At 59.7% G+C, this 21,358-nt stretch overlaps 1 protein-coding gene and 1 long non-coding RNA gene across 5 annotated transcripts; both read left to right on the top strand.

The window, feature by feature from the left end:
• Window positions 1–14,284: 14,284 nt before the first annotated feature.
• Window positions 14,285–15,651, top strand: LOC122478595. The gene is made up of 3 exons (XR_006296111.1): window positions 14,285–14,375; window positions 15,229–15,331; window positions 15,490–15,651. It is a non-coding gene; the product is annotated as an uncharacterized LOC122478595 (long non-coding RNA).
• A 336-nt stretch (window positions 15,652–15,987) lies between these two features.
• Window positions 15,988–17,362, top strand: LOC122478597 (melanoma-associated antigen 9-like). 4 transcript variants are annotated; one of them, XM_043572137.1, is made up of 2 exons: window positions 15,988–16,401; window positions 16,534–17,362. In XM_043572137.1, the coding sequence occupies exons 1-2, from the start codon at window positions 16,135–16,137 to the stop codon at window positions 16,867–16,869; spliced, it is 603 nt and encodes a 200-aa protein (XP_043428072.1). In that variant the 5' UTR covers window positions 15,988–16,134; the 3' UTR covers window positions 16,870–17,362. The 4 variants fall into 4 exon arrangements, with proteins under 4 accessions (XP_043428072.1, XP_043428071.1, XP_043428069.1 ...); XM_043572136.1 differs by having other exon boundaries at window positions 15,988–16,982; window positions 17,129–17,362; XM_043572134.1 differs by having other exon boundaries at window positions 15,988–16,982; window positions 17,126–17,362.
• Window positions 17,363–21,358: the final 3,996 nt, after the last annotated feature.

Raw genomic sequence — 21,358 nt, 5'->3', positions numbered from 1 at the left:
GCTATGATTGTTATTTACCAAGCCCTAGGAGACTGACCACCAGGTTTGTCTAGTCAGCTCTACAGGAAGCACAAGTACGCTGAAAGAGGATTCTTGTCTGGGGACTCCCAAGGGAAGAGGAGGGCAAGTGACTATCGGCACTGGGGAGTGAGGGGGGGGGCGGCATGGGGAGACAGGAGGACAAAACCCTAAAGTATGCAGACTGAGGCCAGGGTCAGGATGGACTGGGTAGTGTGGGTAGCAACGGACGTGGGGCCTGCTGGCTGGGCCCCAGGGGAGGACACCCCTAATCCCAACATGGCCAATGTGCAGCTGGCTGCTGGTTTCCCAAAAGAGACAGACACGTCACAGCCCTGAGCAGACTGATGGCAGTAGCTCAGGGACCTGAGGGTGCAGGTGGCATGAATGAATTCCTCCAACCCATTTCCTGTGGGGTGCCTCTGTGGTGGAATACCTCTAGCCATGCCCGGGGCTTTAAAGGCACAGAAATCGGGCATGTCACATCTAAGGGTCATACATCCCTGACATAAGTCTCTGGCTGAGTAAACAGCATGATAGAGATGAGAAAAAAAAGCAATGATCTGAAAATACAATAGGAAGTTTCAGAGTGATCCACACACACTAAGTGTAGAGACTCTTTCATGAAATGTTATCCATATTCTAAGTAGATGCTTGGTAGAGACATAAAATACATGTTTTTTTAACTAGAGGTGAGGGTTAAGAAAGTGAAAATCACTGCACTCAATGATACAATGTTAGATAACTGGTAACAGAAGGATCTCCCCAAATCCTGCCGCTCACCTTCTTCCACGTGGAAAATAAATCTTTTCGAACAAAACGAAGCCTGGCTGGCTGGCTGGCTGGTGAAGAAACATGATAGAAAAGGATGCTTCTTCTCTGACCTCCCACCACAAGTCTTAGGTGCTGCAGATGGCCACTAACATCAACTATGGGATCCTGAGTCATTCTCTGCAAGGATTGTAGCTAAGCAAAAACTTGGATCTAACAGGGAAGGGGCGTTTCCAAGGCAGCATCTAATCAAGGAGCCAAAAGCTGAGGACACTCACGACTATGGACTGAGGGGGTCCACCCTCTCCAGAGGGCCCAGAGAATCTAGTCCCAACTTTGATGACAGGCTTGGGAGACCCTGGCAGAACTGTCAGGCTGAGAGGTCCCCTACCCCTCTTCATTCTGCCTCAGTGGTGTAAGAGCAATGAAACCCTTGGCCAGAAGGGGAAGGGCTCAGGTCAGCAGAGGGAGGAGCCTAAGGCCATGCCAGAAGCCAAGGTGAGGATCTTTAAGGAGCATTGAAGGAACGTCCCAAACCTTAAGAGAGCGATCCCGGCTTAGCCCTGTCCCTGTGGTCATCTACTAGAGGCCCCATGTCAGAAGGATGTAGAGGCCCCTGACTTCCTCCTGGGGAAGAGAGATGCAGGTCTCAGGAAAGTGAGACTTGGATGAGGGGTATGTCTTCAGATCAGCAGAGAAAGGCGTGCCAGTACCTTCCATGAATCAAAATATCCTGTTGAAGGAGTAAAGGGACCCTCGATCACAGAAAAGAAGGGTCGTCAGCCCAACCCCGCATCTGCTATTAGCCTTGGGAGTCCCCGGGAATACAAGGCCCTATGTGTCCGCCTTTGAGATCTTCTGGAGGGAGGGGAGATCTCAAGGAGAGGAAACCTTTGATCTGAAAGGTGCTGCACTTGGGTCAGCAGAAGGGAGGGCCTAGGTCCCGTCGGTAATCAAAGGGAGGGTGCTGAGGGAGGCTTGAAGGGGCCCTGGACTCCGGAAGAGAGGGGACCTCCACCAGCAACAAAAACCCAACCTAGCTGTCAGCTGTTGGAAGCCCCGTGACAGTCTGGGCAAATGTAGTATTTGTCACTTCCACCTGGGGACTGGGAAGGCAGTTTGGCTTCCTCTGAGGTGTGAATCCTCAAGTCAGCACAGAGAGGACTCCCAGACCCTGCGATGTGAAGGTAAGTAAAGACCCTGAGGGAAGATCAAGGGACCCAGGACCCTAGAAAACACAGAGGGGACCTCCCAGAGTTCGCGACCTTCATGGAAGGGCCCTGGGCCCTGGGCCTGTACAGACTTGCGGCAGCAAGTCTGTCCGGATTTCCACAGCCGGGTCTCAGAGACCCGGGAGGGCGGGGGGGGGGGGGGGGGGGGGGGGGGGGGTTTGGGATGCCTCAGGTCACCAGAGAGCAGGGCCTGGATCTTGGGGCGATTTCTGGTGAGGACGCAGAGGGAGGACGGAAGGAGCCTGGACCTCTCAACAGAACCAGTCCGAGTAGGCCCCCAGACGGGATGGGGACACTGTTAGAGCCTGGCCTTCGGCATCTGGGTCTCCAAGGGCGGGGACCGGGGAGTGGGGGGCGGTTCGGGGGTCGGATGGGTGAGCTGGGGAGGACGGGGGACCCACCATATGCACAGGAGGCCACCTAGGGAACACCGAGGGAGGGACTCTGGCCCCCAGAACGCAGGCCCCGGCCCGGAAGGCGACCCCTAGCGGCAGCCTAGGGAAGCCCCTAGTGGGAATGAGGCCCCGCGGGGTGTCTGGACTTCCGCATCCGGGTCTCAAGAGACTGGCGGGGCGGGGCGGGGCGAGGGGGCCTCGGCGTCGGCGTCGGCGTCGGCGTCGGCGTCGGCGTCGGCGTCGGCGTCTTCCGGCCGCGCCTCGAATCCCGTCAGGCGCGGGAAGGGCGCAGAGCCTCGTGGGCTTCGAGGTGAGGCCCAGCGGGAGGAGCGAGGGGGCCGGGACCCAGAGGGGAATGAGTCCGGCGGTGGGGCGGCGGTGGAGGCCGCAGGGCGGCGCGCCCACGACGACTGTGACCAGGGTGTGAGGCGTGGGCGGACTCGGGCTCTGGGGCCCAGCCCGACTGAGAGCTGGTTGCGCGCGAGGAGCCGGCGTCAGGCGGCAGAGCCCGAGGCCCAGGCCGCCCAGGGAGTCCGGATGGGGACGAGAGGATAGGGCTGAGGGACCCCCAAGGAAGCCACGTGAGCCCCCCGCCATCGGCCCCGGGCCTCCCCGGACTTGGTCGCCTCGTGCGACGCCAGCCGCCTTGGCCCGGACCTCGCCGGGCCGTGAGGGTTGTGGTGGGAGGCAGCGGGCCCGGGGCTCCCCGGGAGAGCCCTGCGGGAGGACGGCCGGAGGCCCCTTGGACCCCAGCCCCGGGGCCGCCCTCGGAAAGCCGCCCCCGCGGTGGGGTCTGGGCGAGGGGAGGGCCTTGGTGTGCGGGGCTGGACCCCGGTCAGCCGAGGCAGGATCCCGGGCCCTGGCCGGGGTGCAGGGGAGAGAGGAGGCGCTGCCTCGCAGCCCAGGACACCTGCGTAGGGCCCAGGCCTGCCTGCCCTGCCGCTCGGGTCCGCTCTGGCTGTCAGCGGAGGCCCAGAAGGGGCAGGCCCAGGCTGGATGGGGGGTGGGGGGGGTGGGGGCTCCCGGGGCGGGGCCGCCCAGAGTCCTGGCCAGAATCTCCTGGCCGCAGTGGGGGGTGGGGGCCCGGGACGACGCTCGCGGTCTGCACCCACCCTGAGACCCTGAGGCGCTCCCTCCCTCCCCCCCTCCCTCCCTCTTCCAGGGGCTCTGCGAGCTCTGCAGTTGAGGCCTTGGTCTGAGGCAGGAGTTCTGAGGTCACAGAGCAGAGGAGGCGCGGCCGCGTGCCAGTCGGTTGTCCAGGCGAGGTGCGTGCTCCGCGCGTGGGGCCGGGGGCTCGCCCATCCCACCCCAGAGGGGACCCCTCGGCCCCCAACCCCCACGCGGCCCCGCTCTCAGGCCTGGGAGCTCGGGGTCTGGGTGGGCTGGGCCTCCCCCTGAGGAGCCACCCCTCTTCTGTCTTCAGGGTCTGGCGACCATCATGCCCCTACGTCAGACGAGTGAGCTCTGCAAGGTCGAGGAGGAGCCCAGACAGGCCCCGCTGCCATGGGATGTACCGCTGTGGGAGGCGGAGGACGAAGAGGTGGAGGTGGTGGAGGTGGAGGTGGAGGTGGTGGAGGTGGAGGAGGTGGATATTGTGGAAGCGGAGCAGGTGCATGCCGAAGAGGAAGAGGAGGTGGATGTGGCGGAGGACGTGCAGCACGTAGAGGTGGAGGAGGTGGAGGAGGTGGAGGAGGTGGAGGAGGTGGAGGAGGAGGGCGAGGCACAGTCTGCCCGAGAGTCAGAGGAGTGAGCTCTGGAAGCTTGAGGAAGAGCAGTGCATCCTGCTCCTGTTGGATGCACTGCTGTGGGACGGGAGGACGAAGAGGAGGAGGTGGATGTGGAGGAGGAGGAGGCACCATCTCCCTCTCCGTCCTTCTCTTCCTCCCTGTCCTCCTCCTGCTCTGCCCAGTTTCTGGTCCCCTGGAGGAGGGATCTGCTGCTGGCTTGCAGAGCCCCAGAGCCCTCACAGCCCCTGCCCTTCCCCAAATGCCATGGCAGGTGCTCCATTGAGCCCGTGGGACCTTGGCCCCAGCAGCCCGGAGGAGATGGGGTGGAGTCCCTGGGGGCACTTGGAAGTGGCCCAGTCCCTGTGTCAGATGTGAATTCTGGTACAGTTTTGGCGGGACCGTGACAGGATACAGTTGTGGTGGAAAACGGTTTGGTGTGCCATCGAAAGATTCAGAATGGAATCCCTGCGTGGTCCAACAATCCTAATTAATTCTGGGTATCTTCGCAAAGAGTACAAAGTTGGGTTCCAAACTTCTTTCGCTCCTTTGCTCACAGATGCAGTATTCACAATAGTTGACGTGCTGGTGTGATATTATGGCATATGCAGAAAATATATTTGTGGTCATTGAGATGACTAAAATACATTTCTTTCAAATATCTGTGTGGAGCATCTGGGCGTCTCATTCGGTTAAGTGTGCGACTTTGGCTCAGGTCGTGATCTCACGGTTTGTCTGTTGGAGCCCTGCGTCGTAGGGTCTGTGCTGACAGCTCAGATCCTGGAGGCCGCTTTGGATTCTGTGTCTCCCCGTCTCTCTCTTTGCCCCTCCTCCTTTGTGGGGGAGTGAGTGTTCTCTTTTTGTCTCTCAGAAATGAATAAACAAACATTAAAAAAAATCATAAAAAAGTAAACCAAAATACATAGCTGGTCTTGTTCCAGGGTCTGTCTCAGACCTCCCCAAATGCTTTTAATCCCAAAGCTTGAGGAAGGAATCCCTAAAAGATGAAGGTGTCTTGTTATGTCAATGAGGTGAGTCTGGGCATCTCTCAAGCACGGGGCCTGATTGCCAGGTGAGTGGACCATGTGCTTAGAGGATGGGCGCTTTCATTCCTCCTCCCTCCACTGCCAGGGAGGGCCGAGGGGCTGCAGACTGAGTGAGGAAGCCTCCAGAAAACCCCGAAGGGAGGCGTTGAGGGAGGTTTCAGGTGTTTGAACTTGCAGGTGTGTGGGGGAGGGCCGCACTCTGATGGTACGGCAGCCTCGCCCCTCTGCCCACATACGCAGGCAGCTCTTGTGTCTGGCTCTTCCTGAGCTCCATCCTTTTACAGTCAAGAGGTGAGCTACCGGGTAGCTTGTTTGCCTGAGTTCCGTGAGCCACTCTAGCCAATTCATGGAACCTGAGGACGGGGTGGTGGGAACCTCTGATTTAGAGCCTCTCGGTCGCAAGCAGGGGTGACGGCCCGGGGTTTGGGACTGGCGGGAGTAGGGGTGGGCAACCTTGTGGGCCCGAGCCCCGGCCCTGTGGACTGCGATGCTGTCTCTGGGTGGAGAGTGGCAGAAGCAGGATGAACTCTGGGCCACCCCGCCGGGCCCGCCCCTGGCCGTGTGAGAGTGCTGTCAGGCTGCCTCCAGGTCCGGCAGTCAGTTTGCATCGCCTAAGCATCGGCAGCTTAGGAGGGCAGCGCCTCCGGCTTCCCTCAGGAGGAGGGCTAAGCTTCCAGGAGCAGTTCTGGAACACCAAGATCACAAAGCCCTGTCCGTGCCCGGCGGGGTGTCCGATCCCCCCAAGCCTAGGGCTGGCTTTTGCTCCACGGTCGCAGAATCACTGTGTCCTTTCAGTAATCAGACTCCGTCGTTTCCATCGGCCCCTCTTCTCCCCCAGACCCTTTTGTCTGGAGGGGTCCTACCCAAGAGGGACTGAAGCATCTTGGCAGAGCAACGTTGTCATAAAAGTGAACCACAAAGACTCGTCACGGTCAGGGTGACAGCCTGAATTTTCAGCAGTGTTTGAAATGGGGGCACGTGACCCTTTTCATCCTGATCGCTTACCCGGTGAGGGGTGGACAAAAGAGCCTTGCCTTCCTGGGAAAGCTGAGGGAACACGCACACGGCCTGGTGGGTGCGGCGGGAGGAAGGCGAGGGAACAGGCGGCCAGTGCTTGTTGCGGACCGCAGATAACCAGGCCGGGCCCGCACAGCGAGCCGAGAGCAGAGGGCCGCCCCCTCGAGGGGTTCCGAGTCGGATCTGCCCTGAGTGCACGGAGGCCTCAGGGTCCCTGCGGTTGGCCTTCCCGGGACCTGCAGCTTCAGCGGGCATCCCAAGCTCGGAACACGCTGCCTCGTCTGTGTCAGAAATGCCCCTGGGCGGCTCCGTTTCTCTTGGTCTCCTGGGAGAGCGAGTGCTTCCTTGCGCACATCTGGAAGGGACCCAGATGGTGCAGGGCGGCACCCAGGATATTTTGACAGAGTTGGACCCCACAGAGGGGTGTCCCAAATCTACAACACGCCCAGAGCCCAAGACCTGGCGGTCGGGCTTTGCCTGCTCTCGGTCCAGCACAGCACCTGCTGAGGCTGAAAAGGCCCGCCCACGGGGGCCACGTTCAGGTTTGGCTCGGCATTAAAGCCAGGCAGTTAGGCTTTGTGGTTCGGGTCTAACAAAGTCGGTGGCGCTTCCGCAGCAGCTTCCCGCAAGAAAGCCAAGACCCGGCCAGGCCAGACAGCAGCTGCCCAAGTCCCCATGGCAAGCAGATGCTTTCCTAAGCCTTTCCGGCCTCGCCATCCTTAGAGTCTCGCCACCTGACCGCTGCAAAACCTGCACCTCGGGCCAGATAATCGTCATCCTCTAAGGGTCAGACCTGTGATTTCCCCAGGGCTCCTTAGCAAACTGTAGGGGGTTCTGGGGATTGGGGGCTGCTCCGGGAAGAAGACATGACCAGGAGACACAGCAGCACACAAGCTCTCCTGGGTGGCGCCTGAACAGCCCCATTACCCAGGAGTCCCTCACAGCATGAGACCATCCAGGGGCTTATGGGCAGGGAGCCTATGCAGAACGGGAGTGCTATGGTCTGAATGTTTGTGTCCTCCCCCCACCCCCCCCACCCCCCAATACATCTGTTGAAATCCTAAGTGCCAAAGAATGATGGCATTTGGAGGTGGGGCCTTTGGGAGGTGCTTAAGTCACGAAGGTGGAACCCTCATGGGTGGGAGGAGCACCTTGGGAAAGAGGCTGCAGGGAGTTCCCCAGCCCCTGCCACCATGAAAGGACACAGCGAGAAGATGGCGGCTGTGACCCGGGAGGAAGGCTCTCGCTGCACCGTGCGCGGGCACCTTGCTGGCACCTTGCACTTCCAGCCTTCAGCACCATGAGGAATAAATGTCCCTTCTTCATAAGCCGCTCAGTGTGCGGCGTTGTGTTACCGCAGCCCCATGGGCTAAGGGATGAAGGCAAGGGAAGGGGCCCCTGGGGGAGGCCTCCCTCAGGGAGGGGGCTCAACTCAGCAGCTCAGGGCCCTGGCCCGGGGTCTTAGAAGCATAAGGCTCTATCTTGTGTATTCTCCGCAGATGCAGGGTGAGGTTTGGCGAGGCACGCCAAGCACGCAGGCTCCAAACGGCCCAAACTCTCCTGCTTTGGGCTACGTTGGAAACAATCACAAACGTGAGAGAAAATGTGAGTCGGGTGCTGGCGGGTGTTTGAGCCAACAGGGTGCAGCAGCCTGCCGTGAAGAAGTCCACCGCCTCGGGGGCCCCTGTGCGCAGGACCCGTTTGGCCCATTTGTAGAACACGACCTGAACCCTGCTTTTCCAGTCTCTAAAAGGCTCTGCGGGCTGCCTCTCTCTCCCACGTGGTCCTCCTTTCCCCAGGGCCTCCAGTAGGCAAAAAGCACCAGGAGACGCCTTCTGTTACCAAGATTCAGAGTTCACAACAGAGAGAGATGCTGACGGAGAGTGACTCTAATGGCACAGTTCCCGATGGGAGAACATCTCCGAAGGAGACATGTCCGATACTGCAGAAAAGAAACGCTGATGGAAACCCCGAGGACCCGGGTCTCCCTGTCTACACCATGGGAGGGAAACCGGCTATTAACAACACTTGCACATGGTTCCTCGAGAAAGCACCCAATGGCCCCGTGCCATTTGCAACCTTCCCAGTGTCCCCGAGCCTTGGGCGACTACAGACTGTAACGCCACCAGATAGGAAAGGCTCCTTTGCTGCTGGTCTGTGCAGTACACGGGAGGCTTCGTGGCTTCAGGGCTCTATCAACTTGGTCAGGTGGAACCTGGGCCCCTGACTCCACCTTCCACGGCCTAGGTTGGGCCTTTTCTGACACCTTCCCAGGGGACCGGGGCCCAGAGGAAATGGCCCAGACCCCGTGGAGCGCTCAGCACAGCCGCTGTGATGCGGGGCCCTCCGTGCCTGCTCCTGCTGTCCTGTTACCTTGCAGGGCTGTAACGTCAAAGACGCTAAACCCCGCCCAGCTCCTGGTGGGTCACACACAACTTTCTTCCTTCCAAAATGTACACCCTGGGACCGGGTTCACATCGTGGTCTCCACTGTCCCCAAGGACTTCCTTAGTCTGGAAGGGGAGACGGAGCACCCAACTGGGACTCCACGTGGGAGCTGGGCCGGATGTGGGAGCCCCGGGAAGGGAATCGTGAGGGGGACCGGGCCAGGAGTTAGGACTTCCGGAGACAGCGACCTCGAAGCCAGACCACAGGAGAGGGTAGCACGGGGTCTGACCCTGACACGGGCTCCAGGTGTGTCAGACAACAGTGCTGGCCAGACGAACGGCGGGCTGGGCCAGGGGCCGGTGCCCGGCAGAGGGTGAGAAAAAGCGGCTGGAGGGCTGGTGGGTGCAGGCGAGGGTGAGGTGAATGCAGTGGCCAGCAGGGCTGGAGAAGGCAGGCCTGGGACGTGGCGAGGATTTGTGTCCACAACGGACGTGCTCCTTCTGGGCCGTGGCTGAGATAGACCCTCGGGGTGTGAGGTGACCCAACAGCAGGGGAAGGGTGGTGCCTTCGGGGGATGGGGACCAGGAAGGGGGTGGCTTCCGGGACACTGGAGCAACGGTGGGGGGGGGGACAGGGGGATGTTAAAGGATGGAGTCCAGGGGGTGGGGGTGGGGGCGGCCGAGGGCAAGGCCACAGAGCCAGGCTTGCCTGGTGGAGACACCGGGCCTCGGGCCCTGTAACCTGGAGCTCGGCGCCCTCCCAGTGGGCACCAGGCTGTGTGGGAGCCACGGAGAGTCAAGATTGAAATCGCTTTCCCTTCAGCGTGGCTGTCCTCCTGGCCTGGTCAGCTGTGCTCTGCTGGATTCACCCAGCCTGGGGTTTGGTCCCTGTAAGGCAGCGACACGTCTGGGTCATCTCTGGGGCCTTTGAAGCCCTGAGGGCCAGTCAGTTCTCCCAGAGGGTCTCGAGCACAGAAGCTACCTGAGACAGACTCGTCTGAGTGGTGGTCATGGGTCCCAGGGTTGTAATGCTGGGACTGAGAAGGTTTAGCCAAGAGAGACTGGGATTTCTATCATGCCCTTCTTCATGTAGACTGAAGATGGCACGGTGGCTATTTCTTCTCCAGGGGACGAGCTGAGCCTCCTGCCCTAGACTGTTAACCCCAGTGGAGATTCGGGGACTCTTGAAACAAAGAACATAAGGCAACAGTCCTACAGAAGACTTCGGACCTAACAGTGCCTAAATCCAACCAAATCTCTGCCTGCTCTCTGTAGAGCGCCACACTGTGTCTTCATGAATCTTCTTCTCTCCCACATCCCTCCCACCAATAGGTCCTGTCCCTGTCAGTAACCAACAGAGCTCAGGGGCTCTCAAGGGCCACAGTGAAATACCGCTTCCACTCCTTAAAGAGCTCACTGAAGGGAAAATCCTTATGTGTGCAACTAAAGGAAGCCGAGATGCTGTGGAAGAAGAGATGCTAGGAGCCCCCTTCTGAGAAACCACGAATGACTTTGAAATGGTGGCTTTGTTTTACTTTTACCTCCCGTTTAAATCCTTATCCTCTCAGGGCACGGCCTTACAAGACACGCTGACTTCTGGAATGAACACTTGGTAAACCTGTCTAGAAGCACACAGCCCATGGAGCAAGCCTGACTCTAGACCTGAGGCTCCGTCGTGGGTTCCAGCCATTGGACTGAAAGGCACCTTGGGAGACCCTCTCTCAGACCCTCTTGGTGTTCCCCTTTTAGACACAAAGTATGGACTCTCAGAGAGGGCCAATGACGCTCCTCAGTGGTGGAGCTGGCACAAGGAGCTAGGTTCCTCGCAGGCGGGGCCCTTTCCTCCTATCCAGAGTGAAGATTAAGAACAAAGTTGTCCAGATGCCTAGAGAACATGTATCCCCAAATCCAGTGTCCCATCCTCTCACCTGTGGCGAAGATGACTTTCATTTGGGTTTTGTGCCACCCCACACTCAGACTCTCCTCTATTTTCAGATACTTCATATTGGTTCCATCTAGTCACGTCTAGCTAAACAAGTAGGAATGGTCCCTGGGAGCGAGTCTGTGTAAAGCAGGCCCTATGAAAAGTAGCCCCACAGTAAAGAACATTATTCAGTGTATCTCCAATCAAGGTAATGGCAGGAGAGGACACACGGGGTGGGGTGGGAGTGGGCTCAGGACAAGAGAAGCAGGGTGGGCATGGCAATGGACCCGTGAAGTGCTTTGTGTCAACAGAACGGAGTATATTCTGAACTTGCAAATCAAGTAATTAAAGGGGGAAATACCGAAGGAGATCCAATTTGCAAGCAAGAGGCCAGAAATCTGGGAGAGCGGAAGCAAAACCACCATATGGAAGAAAGGAAATAGGGCTTCAGAGGTAGGCTTGAGGGACCCTGAATCCAAGTGTCTGCAGAAGGTGATCTGCAAAGGGCATACTCAAGTGCTCCCAAAGTGAGCAGGTCTTGGGCAATGAGAAGGTTTTCTATAGGGAACAAATGGAAACTAAAGACAATCCCCTTGTGATCTGGAGAGGGATGAGCTGAGGAACATGGAGAAGCACAACAAGAGACTCTCAAGCACAGCAGAGGAAGCGGCCGTTCACGCCTAACACTGACGCGTTGGGTAACACTGTGTCTGAGGTGTTGTGGGTAAAATTGAGGTTGAGGAACAAGACGAATGCTCACACCGTGCTCCATCACAGCCCTACTCTGGGGACAACATGACCTAGGGGCAAGAAACTAGGACTTTTTGTTGAAAACAGGCCCAACTAACCAGCAGGAGGAGTTGGAAGAGACCAAAGGAAGAAATGGGGGGGGGTAGGTGGCAGGAAGAAACGGGGGGGGGGTTACCAACCAAACCCTACTCTGAGGAAACTTGACCTGGGGGCAAGAAGACAAGATTCTTTGAGCCTATCTGAGCAGGACCAACTAACCATCAGGAACAGCTGGAAGAAAACAAAGTGGGAAGTGAGGGGGACAGGAATAAAAGGAGGGCTACCAACTGGAACACTGCTCTGAGGAGAACTTGGCCATGGGGCAAGATAACAGGACTTTTTGTTGGGGTCTCTCACAGCAGGACCTACTAACCAGCAAGAGTAATTGGAAGACACAAAACGGGAAGTGAAGGTGGGGCAGTAATAATGGGCTACCAAGTGAGACACCACTCTGAGGACAACTTGATGTAGGGGGCAAAAAACAGGAGTCTTGGTTGCACACTATCTGAGCAGGACCAACTAACCAGGAGGAAGAGTGGGAAGAGACCAAAGACAAAGTGTGGGGTGGGCAATAGGAATAAAAGGGGGGGGGGCACCAACTGACTCCCTACTCTGATGACCACTTGACCTGGGGGAAAGAAAATAGGACTCTTTGTTGGACCTTATCTGAGCAGGACCAAGTAACAAGCAGGAACCGTTGGAAGAGACCAAAGTAGACAGAGTGGGAGGGCAGGGAAAAAAAAGGGGGGGGCTACCAAGTAAGACCGTACTCTGGGGACAACTTGATCTAGATGGTAAGAAAACAAGACTTTTGTTCGGTCCTATCTGAGCAGGAGCAAATAACCAGCAGGAGCCTTTGGAAGAGAACCAAACGGGAATGGGGGGGGGGGGATAAGAGGGGGCCTGCCAAATGGGACCCAATTCCGAGGACAACTTAACCTGGCGGCAAGATAATAGGACTCTTTGGGGGCCAATCTGAGTAGGACCAACTAACCAGTGGGAACAGTTGGAAGAGGCCAAAGCAGGAATTGGGGGGCAGGAATAAAAGGGGGGCTACCAGCTGAGACCATACTCTGAGAACAACTGGACAAAGCGGGCAAGTAAATTAAGACTCTTATTTGGAGCCAATCTGAGTAGGACCATCTAACCAGCAGGAAGAGTTGGAAGAGACCAAAGCAGGAAGTGTGGTGAGCAGGAATGAAAGGGGGCTAGTAACTGAGACCCTACTCGGAACACTACTTGACCCAGGGGGCAAGAAAACAGGACTCTTTATTGGGGCCTGTTGAGCAGGACCAACTACACATCAGGAATCATTGGAAGAGACCAAACCGGTAAGTGGGAGGGAGCAGGAGTAATAGGGGGGCTGCCAACTGAGTCCCTACTCTGAGGACAACTTGTGTTGGGGACAAGGCAACAGGACTCTTTGCTGGGACATATCTGAGCATGACCAACAAACCAGTGATTACACTTGGAAGAGACCAAAGCAAGAAATGTGTGTGTGGGGGTGTGGCAGGAATAAACGGGGGGGGGGGTGGGGGGCTACCAACTGCAACAGTACTCTGAGGACAACATGACATGGGGTCAAGAAAATAGAACACTTTGTTGGGGCCCTGTCGGAGCAGAACCAACCAACCAGCAAGAACAGCTAGAAGAGACCAAAGCAAGAAGAGAGGGGGGAGGAATAGAAGGGGGGCTACCAACTGAGACACTCCTCTGAGGACAACTTGTCCTAGGAGCAAGAAAACAGGAGGCTTTGTTCAGGCCTATCTGAGCAGGACCAAGTAACCAGCAGGAACAGTTGGAAGAGAGAAAAGTCGGAAGTGTGTGTGGCGGGGCGGCAGGAATAATAGGGGGGACGGGCCCAGGCTCTTCTGCAGCAGGTGTGGGGACTTCATGGCGATCCGCAGGGCCCATCCCGCCCCGGGGAGAGGAGATCAGCCTGGGCCGCGGGTGCCGGGGTACGTGTAGAGGGTGGCCGCAGGCCCCGTCCACTCAACTGTGCCTCGGGGATCTGAGGAAGCTGAGGACCTTGGGGTGAGGGACAGGATCCTAGGTCAGGAAACGGCAGGCACACAGGACGGGGCCACGGTGTCCAGGTGGGGGTCAGAGGGAGGACTGAGGGACTCGGGCCCCCAGGACAGAGGGGACGCCCCAAAGTTCAAGACTTCAGGCCTTCTGAGAAGGGCCCTTGGGAGGCATGGGGACTCGCGGAGGAGAGTCGGGCCAGACTTCCGCAGCCGGGTCTCAGAGACACCGGAGGAGGCGCAGGGGGCGGGGGGTGGCTGGGACACCTCAGGTGGGCAGAGGGCAGGGCCCGTGTCCCGGGGCGATTCCTAATGAGGAACAGAGGGACCTGCAGGCAAAGGAGCCTGGACCCCACAACAGAGTCAGTCCGCGCAGGCCCCCGGGAGGGATGGGGACACTGGGCGAGGCTGGACTTGGGCATCCGGGTCTCGGATCACCTGGACGGGGGAGTGGGGGTCGGATGGGTGAGCTGGGGAGAACCGAGGACCCGCTGTCTGTTGGGAGCAGCCGCTCCGGTGGGCAGAGGGGAGGAGGGCCCAGGTGCTGTCAGGAGACCAGGTCCACCCCAGCCCAGAGCTACGAAGTCAGTCCGTGCCGCAGGCCCGGGGAGCCCCTGCATCGGGCGGCCAGAGGTGGCCGGCGCCCCGTCACTGAGCCTGGGCGGTGCGTCCCAGAGACCTTCAGACCCCGGTCTGAGGGGCACGAGTTCCCATCGTCAGCGGCCACGCACACAGGCCGTCCCCGGGGTGCAGGAGGCCACGGAGGGAACACCGAGGGAGGGACTCTGGCCCCCAGAACGCAGGCCCCGGCCCGGAAGGCGACCCCTAGCGGCAGCCTAGGGAAGCCCCTAGTGGGAATGAGGCCCCGCGGGGTGTCTGGACTTCCGCATCCGGGTCTCAAGAGACTGGCGGGGCGGGGCGGGGCGGGGCGGGGCGGGGCGAGGGGGCCATGGCGACTGCGTCGGCGTCGGCGTCGGCGTCGGCGTCTTCCGGCCGCGCCTCGAATCCCGTCAGGCGCGGGAAGGGCGCAGAGCCTCGTGGGCTTCGAGGTGAGGCCCAGCGGGAGGAGCGAGGGGGCCGGGACCCAGAGGGGAATGAGTCCGGCGGTGGGGGCGGCGGTGGAGGCCGCAGGGCGGCGCGCCCACGACGACTGTGACCAGGGCGTGAGGCGTGGGCGGACTCGGGCTCTGGGTCCCAGCCCGACTGAGAGCTGGTTGCGCGCGAGGAGCCGGCGTCAGGCGGCAGAGCCCGAGGCCCAGGCCGCCCAGGGAGTCCGGATGGGGACGAGAGGATAGGGCTGAGGGACCCCCAAGGAAAGCCACGTGAGCCCCCCGCCATCGGCCCCGGGCCTCCCCGGACTTGGTCGCCTCGTGCGACGCCAGCCGCCTTGGCCCGGACCTCGCCGGGCCATGAGGGTTGTGGTGGGAGGCAGCGGGCCCGGGGCTCCCCGGGAGAGCCCTGCGGGAGGACGGCCGGAGGCCCCTTGGACCCCAGCCCCGGGGCCGCCCTCGGAAAGCCGCCCCCGCGGTGGGTCTGGGCGAGGGGAGGGCCTTGGTGTGCGGGGCTGGACCCCGGTCAGCCGAGGCAGGATCCCGGGCCCTGGCCGGGGTGCAGGGGAGAGAGGAGGCGCTGCCTCACAGCCCAGGACACCTGCGTAGGGCCCAGGCCTGCCTGCCCTGCCGCTCGGGTCCGCTCTGGCTGTCAGCGGAGGCCCAGAAGGGGCAGGCCCAGGCTGGATGGGGGGTGGGGGGGGTGGGGGCTCCCGGGGCGGGGCCGCCCAGAGTCCTGGCCAGAATCTCCTGGCCGCAGTGGGGGGTGGGGGCCCGGGACGATGCTCGCGGTCTGCACCCACCCTGAGACCCTGAGGCGCCCCCTCCCTCCCCCCCTCCCTCCCTCTTCCAGGGGCTCTGCGAGCTCTGCAGTTGAGGCCTTGGTCTGAGGCAGGAGTCCTGAGCTCACAGAGCAGAGGAGGCGCGGCCGCGTGCCAGTCGGTTGTCCAGGCGAGGTGCGTGCTCCGCGCGTGGGGCCGGGGGCTCGCCCATCCCACCCCAGAGGGGACCCCTCGGCCCCCAACCCCCACGCGGCCCCGCTCTCAGGCCTGGGAGCTCGGGGTCTGGGTGGGCTGGGCCTCCCCCTGAGGAGCCACCCCTCTTCTGTCTTCAGGGTCTGGCGACCATCATGCCCCTGGGTGAGAGCAGTGTGTTCTGCAAGCTGAAGGAGGAGCCAAGAGAGGTCCCGCTGCCATGGGATGCACCGCTGCCAGAGCCTGAGGACAGGGAGGTGGAGGAGGTGGAGTTGAAGAAGGAGGAGGTGGAGTTGAAGAAGGAGGAGGTGGAGGAAGTGGAGGAGGTGGAGGAGGTGGATTTGGAGGAGGAGGAGGAGGTGGATTTGGAGGAGGAGGAGGAGGTGGAGGAGGTGGAGTTGAAGGAGGAGAAGGCGGAGGAGGAGGAGGAGGTGGAAGAAGTGGATTTGGAGGTGGAGGTGGAGGTGGAGGAGGTGGAGGTTGAGGTGGAGGAGGTGGAGTTGGAGGAAGAGGAGTTGGAAGAGGAGGAGTTGGAGTTGGAGGTGGAGTTGGAGGTGGAGGTGGAGGAGGTGGAGTCGGAGGAAGAGGAGGAGTTGGAGGAGGAGAAAGCAGAGGAGGAGGAGGGGGGATACCCATCTCCTTCCTCCTCCTCCTCCTCCTCTCCTTCCTCCCTGTCCTCCTCCTGCTCTGTCCTCATTCTGGTCCCCCTGGAGGAGGGGTCTGCTGCTGCCGGGTCCCCGAGTCCTCCCCAGAGCCCTCGGAGCTCCTGCCCCTCCCCCAGTGCCATGGCAGGCGCTTCGGGGAGCCAGTCCCACCAGGGCTCCAGCAGCCCCGATGAGGAGGGGTCGAGCACCTGGGGGGCCCCGGCAGGGGCCCAGGCCTCGCTCCCAGATGCGCTCTGCGTGAAGGTGGCCGGCCTGGTGCTGCTTCTGCTCCTCAAGTATCGCACCAAGCAGCCGACCACACGGGCGGAGATGCTGGCGGCGGTTAGCCAAGATGACCAGGACCGCTTCCCCGTGATCTTCCGCCGAGCCTGCGAGTATCTGCAGCTGGTCTTTGGAGTCGACGTGAAGGAAGTGGACCCCCGCGAGCGCTCCTACGTCCTGGTCAGCATCCTGGGCCTCAGCTGCGATGGGACGCCGAGTGGTAGGGACGGCATGCCCAAGACCAGCCTCCTGGTGCTGGTCCTATGGGTGATCCTCCTGGAGGACGACCGTGCCCCTGAGGAGGCGGTGTGGGAAGCGCTGGGGGTCATGGGGGTGTATGCCGGCAGGGAGCACGTATTCTATGGGGAGCCCAGGGAGCTGCTGACCGAAGTCTGGGTGCAGGAAGGGTACCTGGAGTACCGGCAGGTGCCCGGCAGCGAGCCCGCACGCTACGAGTTCCTGTGGGGTCCCAGGGCCCACGCAGAAACCAGCGGCGTGCAAGTGCTGCAGCACATCCTCGCGGTCAACAGCAGGCAGCCCGGGTCTCCGTGTCTGTCCGAAGACGCTGTGAGCCATGAGGAAGAGCGGGCCTGAGCCCGAGGGGCAGCCGGGCCCGTTCCCACCTGGGGTCGAGCAGCTTCTCCTGCGGGACACGAAGCCAGGCCACTTCTCCCCTGCGAGTGCGAGCAGAGCGGGCGCTGGGCGTTGTGAGTAGTGGAGGGCCAGGGCGGCTTGGGGGAAAGCGGGGCCAAGCGCACGTTTGGGTGGGTTCTTGTTCTCTGTCTACGTGGCCTCGGAAATCGATCTTTGTTTCCTCGAGGAAGTTTTCAGATGTTGTTCCTTGTCATAGAAGGTTTCGTGAGCTTCGGGCTCAGTGTGGGAGCGGCACCCACGCCACAGGTGTTCAAGAGTCAGAGTTGTGCCGTTTGGTGCAACGAGCTGGGAACCCTTCCGTCCTCGTTCGGGATCCAGAAGGGAATCGCGGTGCCTGGGCTGGGCACAGACAGGGATGTCTTGCAAACGTGAAGACCTTGGCAGTAAACGGATGGTTTCAGGACATGGAGAAATAAAAGATGTTCGTTCTTGCTTCTTGTGCCTTGTCATCTGTCATTCTGGACAAGGGACATAGAGATGTGTGCCTGCCTTTGCTTGGGTCTCCAAGAAAGGAGGAGACACTCGATCTGAGCAGAGGTCCCCAGCTCACTGGGACATTTGTGGCCGGACGTTCGCTGAGCTCTGCTCACGCTCGGAAGGGCCCTGTGTTGGCAGTGAGGACACTAGGAGAGGCACGACACGTCCCACCCATAGGTGACTAGCAGCTGCGGTCCCCACGGGAAGGCAGGGAAAGGTCCCCTAAGAGGAGCAGAAGAAATGAAAGAAGGCTGAGGCGGTGGGGCTCCAGGGGGGGAGCCCTGCGGTGGAGATGCCCTGCCCGAGCCAGGCTGGCCTGGGATCTCTCTTCAGTGCGATGCCTTCTGGGCAGCTGACCACAATGTAGCGGGGAGGGGACAGTGGCTGCGGTGTGCTCCCTGCCTCTGTCTCCAGGAAGGCGGGGAGTGAGAGCCTGGGTCTGAGGCGCACAGACTCAGCTGTGCAGAGGGCGGGGGCACGGCCCGAGCCCGTCAGAGTCAAGGTGAGGATCCCGGAAAGGATGGTGACAGAGGTGGGAGCCTCAGTCTGGGATGCCTGGTTCGGGCCGGCAGAGAGAAGGGGCCCGGCCGGGCAGCAAGGCGTGCACGTCGACATGTGAGGAAGCACGGCCGGCCCCCCATCCCGGAATCCAGGTCAGTCCAGCCGGCAGCCCGAGAGACCCCGGCAGGGTGGTCAGGCGGAGCCCTTCTCCCAGCGGGGCTAAGGGTGGTAGACTCGGGGCCCCAGAGGGACGGGCCCAGGCTCATCCTGGAGCTGGTGTCTGGACCTGAGGGAGAGCGGTAGGGCCTACTACACCCACCCACCCTGGGTAGAGGCGCTCAGGCCCCGCTGAGGCCGGGGTTTCTGGAGAGGGCGGCCGCAGGCTGTGTCCACTCAACCGTACCTCGGGGGTTTGAGGGAGCTGAGGACCTTGGGGTGAGGGACAGGATCCCAGGTAAGAAAGGGCAGGGGCACAGGCCGGGTGGTGGGTCCAGGTGGGGACATGGGGGGAGGACCGAAGGACTCAGGTCCCTAGGACACAGAGAAGGAACCTGCCAGAGTTCGGGCACCCGCGTCCTTCTGTGAAGGGCCATGGGCAGGATGGGCATCTGGGTGGATGAGTCGGGCCAGACTTCCACAGTGGAGTCTCACAGACACGGTGTGTGTGTGTGTGTGTGTGGGCGGGGGGAGGCGGCTGGGACACCTCAAGTGGGCAGAGGACAGGGCCTGGGCCCTGTGGCCATTCTTGGCGAGGATGCAGAAGGAGGACAGAGGGAGCCTGGGCCCCTCAACAGAGTCAGTCTGAGCCTTCCGAATGCCTGCCCCTCCCCCGCTGACATGGCAGGTGCTCCGTGGAGCCAGTCCGATGAGGACCCCAGCAGCCCCGATGAGGAGGGGTCCAGCACCAGAGGGGCCCCAGAAGGAGCCCAGCCCTCGCTCCCAGATGCATTCGGCATGAGGCTGGCTGACCTGGTGGCATTCCTGCTCCTCAAGTATCCCACTCAGCAGCCGACCGACCACACAGGCGGAGATGCTGGTGCCGGTCAGCCAAGATGACCAGGACCACGTCTCCGTGATCTTCCACCAAGCCTGCGAGTATCTGCAGCTGGTCTTTGGTGTTGACGTGAAGGAAGCGGACGCCAGAGACCACGCCTTCTTCCTGGTCACCATCCTTGGCCTGATATGTGATGGGATGCTAAGCAGTAGGCAGGGCATGCCCACGGCCAGCCTCCTGGTGCTGGTCTTGGGGGTGGTCCTCCTGGAGAACAACTGTGCCCCTGAGGAGGGGGTGTGGAACGTGCGGGCTACCAACTGAGACCTACTCTGATGACAACGTGACCTAGGGGCAAGAAATCAGGACGCGTTATCAGGGCATTACGTGAGCAGCACCAACTAACCAGCGGGATCAGTTGGAAGAGACCAAAGTGGGAAGTGTGTGGCCACCATGAATAAAAGGGGAGCTAACAACTGAAAACCAACTCTGAGAACAACGTGACTTGGGGGCAAGAAAACAGGACTTTCTTTTGGGGCTTATCTGAGCAGGACCAACTAACCAGATGGAACAGTTGGAAAAGACCAAAGCAGAAAGTGGGGGGGAGGGGCTACCAACTGGGATCCTACTCTGAGGACCACTTGATTTAGAGGACAAGAAAACAGGACTCTTTTCTCGGGCCTAAATGCACAGGGCCAACTAACCAGCAGGAATATTTGGTGGAGACCAAAGATGGGAGTGTGTGCTGGGGAGGGGTGGCTGGAATAAAACGGGGGCTACCAACTGGAACCCTACTCTGAGGACAACTTGACCTGGGGGAAAGATAAAAGGACTCATTGTTGTGGCCTATTTGAAGAGGACCACCTAACCGGCAGGAGCACGTGGAAGAGACCGAGGCGGAACTTTGTTGGCGGTAGGAATAAACGGGGGGCTACCAACTGAGAAACTACTCTGAGGGCAACTTGAACTGGGGGCAAGAGAACAGGACTCTTTGTTGGGGCCTCTCTGAGCAGGAACACCTAATCAGCAGGACCAGTAGGAAGAGACCAAAGCAGAAACTGTGAGGGGGGCAGCAGGAATAAAAGGGGGCAACCACCTGAAACCATTCTCTGAGTAGAACTTTACCTGGGGGCAAGAAAAAAGGACTCTTTGTTGGGGCCTATCTGTGCCGGAGCAACTAACCAGCATTAACGTTTTGAAGAGACCAATGCAGGAAGTGGGGGAAACGAATAAAAGGGAAGGCAACCATCTGAGACCCTATCCTGAACATAATTTGACCCGGTGGCAAGAAACCAGGACTACTGGTGCGTGTCTATCTGAGCAGGACCAACTAAGAAGCAGGAACAGTTGGAGGAGACCACAGCGGGAAGAGTGGGGAAGGGAACAAAGGGGGACTAAAAGCTGAAACCCTACTTTGAAGACACCTTGACCTGGGGCATGAAAATAGGACTCTTTCTTGGGGCCTATCTGAGCCGGACCATCCAACCAAAAGGAACAGATGGAAGAGACCAAAGCAGCAAGTGGAAGCAATAAAGGGGGCCTACCAACTGAGACCCTACTCTGAGGACAACTTGACCTGGGGGCAAGTCAACAGGACTCTTTGCTGGGGCCTATCTGAGTAGGACCAACTAACCAGCGGGAACAGTTGCAAGAGACCAAAGCGGGAAGTGGGGAGGGGCAGGAATAAAAGGGGTGCTACCAAGTGAGACACTACTCTGAGGACAATTAGACATAGGGGGCAGGAAAACAGGACTCTTGGTGGTGCCTATCTGAGCAGAACCAACTCATCAGGAACATTTGGAGGAGACCAAAGCAGGAAGTGTGTGTGTGTGTGTGTGTGTGCGCGCGTGTGTGTGTGCGTGTGAGTGTGTGTGTGTGTGTTGGGGGGTGGCAGGAATGAAAGTGGGGCTACAAACTGAAAACCAACTCTGAGGACAAATTGACCTGGGGGAAGAAAATCAGTCTTTGTCGGGGCCTATCAGAGCAGGTCCAATTAACCAGAAGGAACTGTTGGAAGACGTCAAAGTGGGAATTGGGGGAGGACAAGAACAAAAGGAGGGTACAAACTCAGACACTACTCTGAGGATAACTTGACCGAGGGGGCATGAAAACATAACTCTTTGTTCGCCCTATCTGAGCAGGAACAATTAACCGGCAGGGACATTTGGAAGAGACCAAAGTGGGAAGTGAGGAGGCAGGAATAAAAGACGGGTACCCCCTGAAACCCTACTCTGAGGACTCCTTGACCAGAGAGCAAGAATATAGGACTTTTTGTTGGGGCCTATCTGAGCAGAACCAACTAACAAGCAGGAATACTTGGAAAAGACCAAAGCAAAATGTGTGGGGTGAGGCTGCGAGTATAAAGGGGGGGCTACCAACTGAGACCCTACCTTGGGGACAGCTTCATCTAGGCGGCAAGAAAATAGGACTTTTCGTTGGGGCCTAAGCAGAGCAAGGAGC

The sequence above is a fragment of the Prionailurus bengalensis genome, unplaced genomic scaffold (assembly GCF_016509475.1).
Source record: "Prionailurus bengalensis isolate Pbe53 unplaced genomic scaffold, Fcat_Pben_1.1_paternal_pri Un_scaffold_100, whole genome shotgun sequence".
Lineage (NCBI taxonomy): Eukaryota > Metazoa > Chordata > Mammalia > Carnivora > Felidae > Prionailurus > Prionailurus bengalensis.
Note: the sequence above shows the minus strand (reverse complement) of the source record. Positions and strands in the feature narration are given on the sequence as shown.

Bases quoted from the DNA above. Each gene is read 5' to 3' on its own strand.
- LOC122478597 (XM_043572136.1), top strand. From the start codon at position 16,135: ATGGCAGGCGCTTCGGGGAGCCAGTCCCACCAGGGCTCCAGCAGCCCC.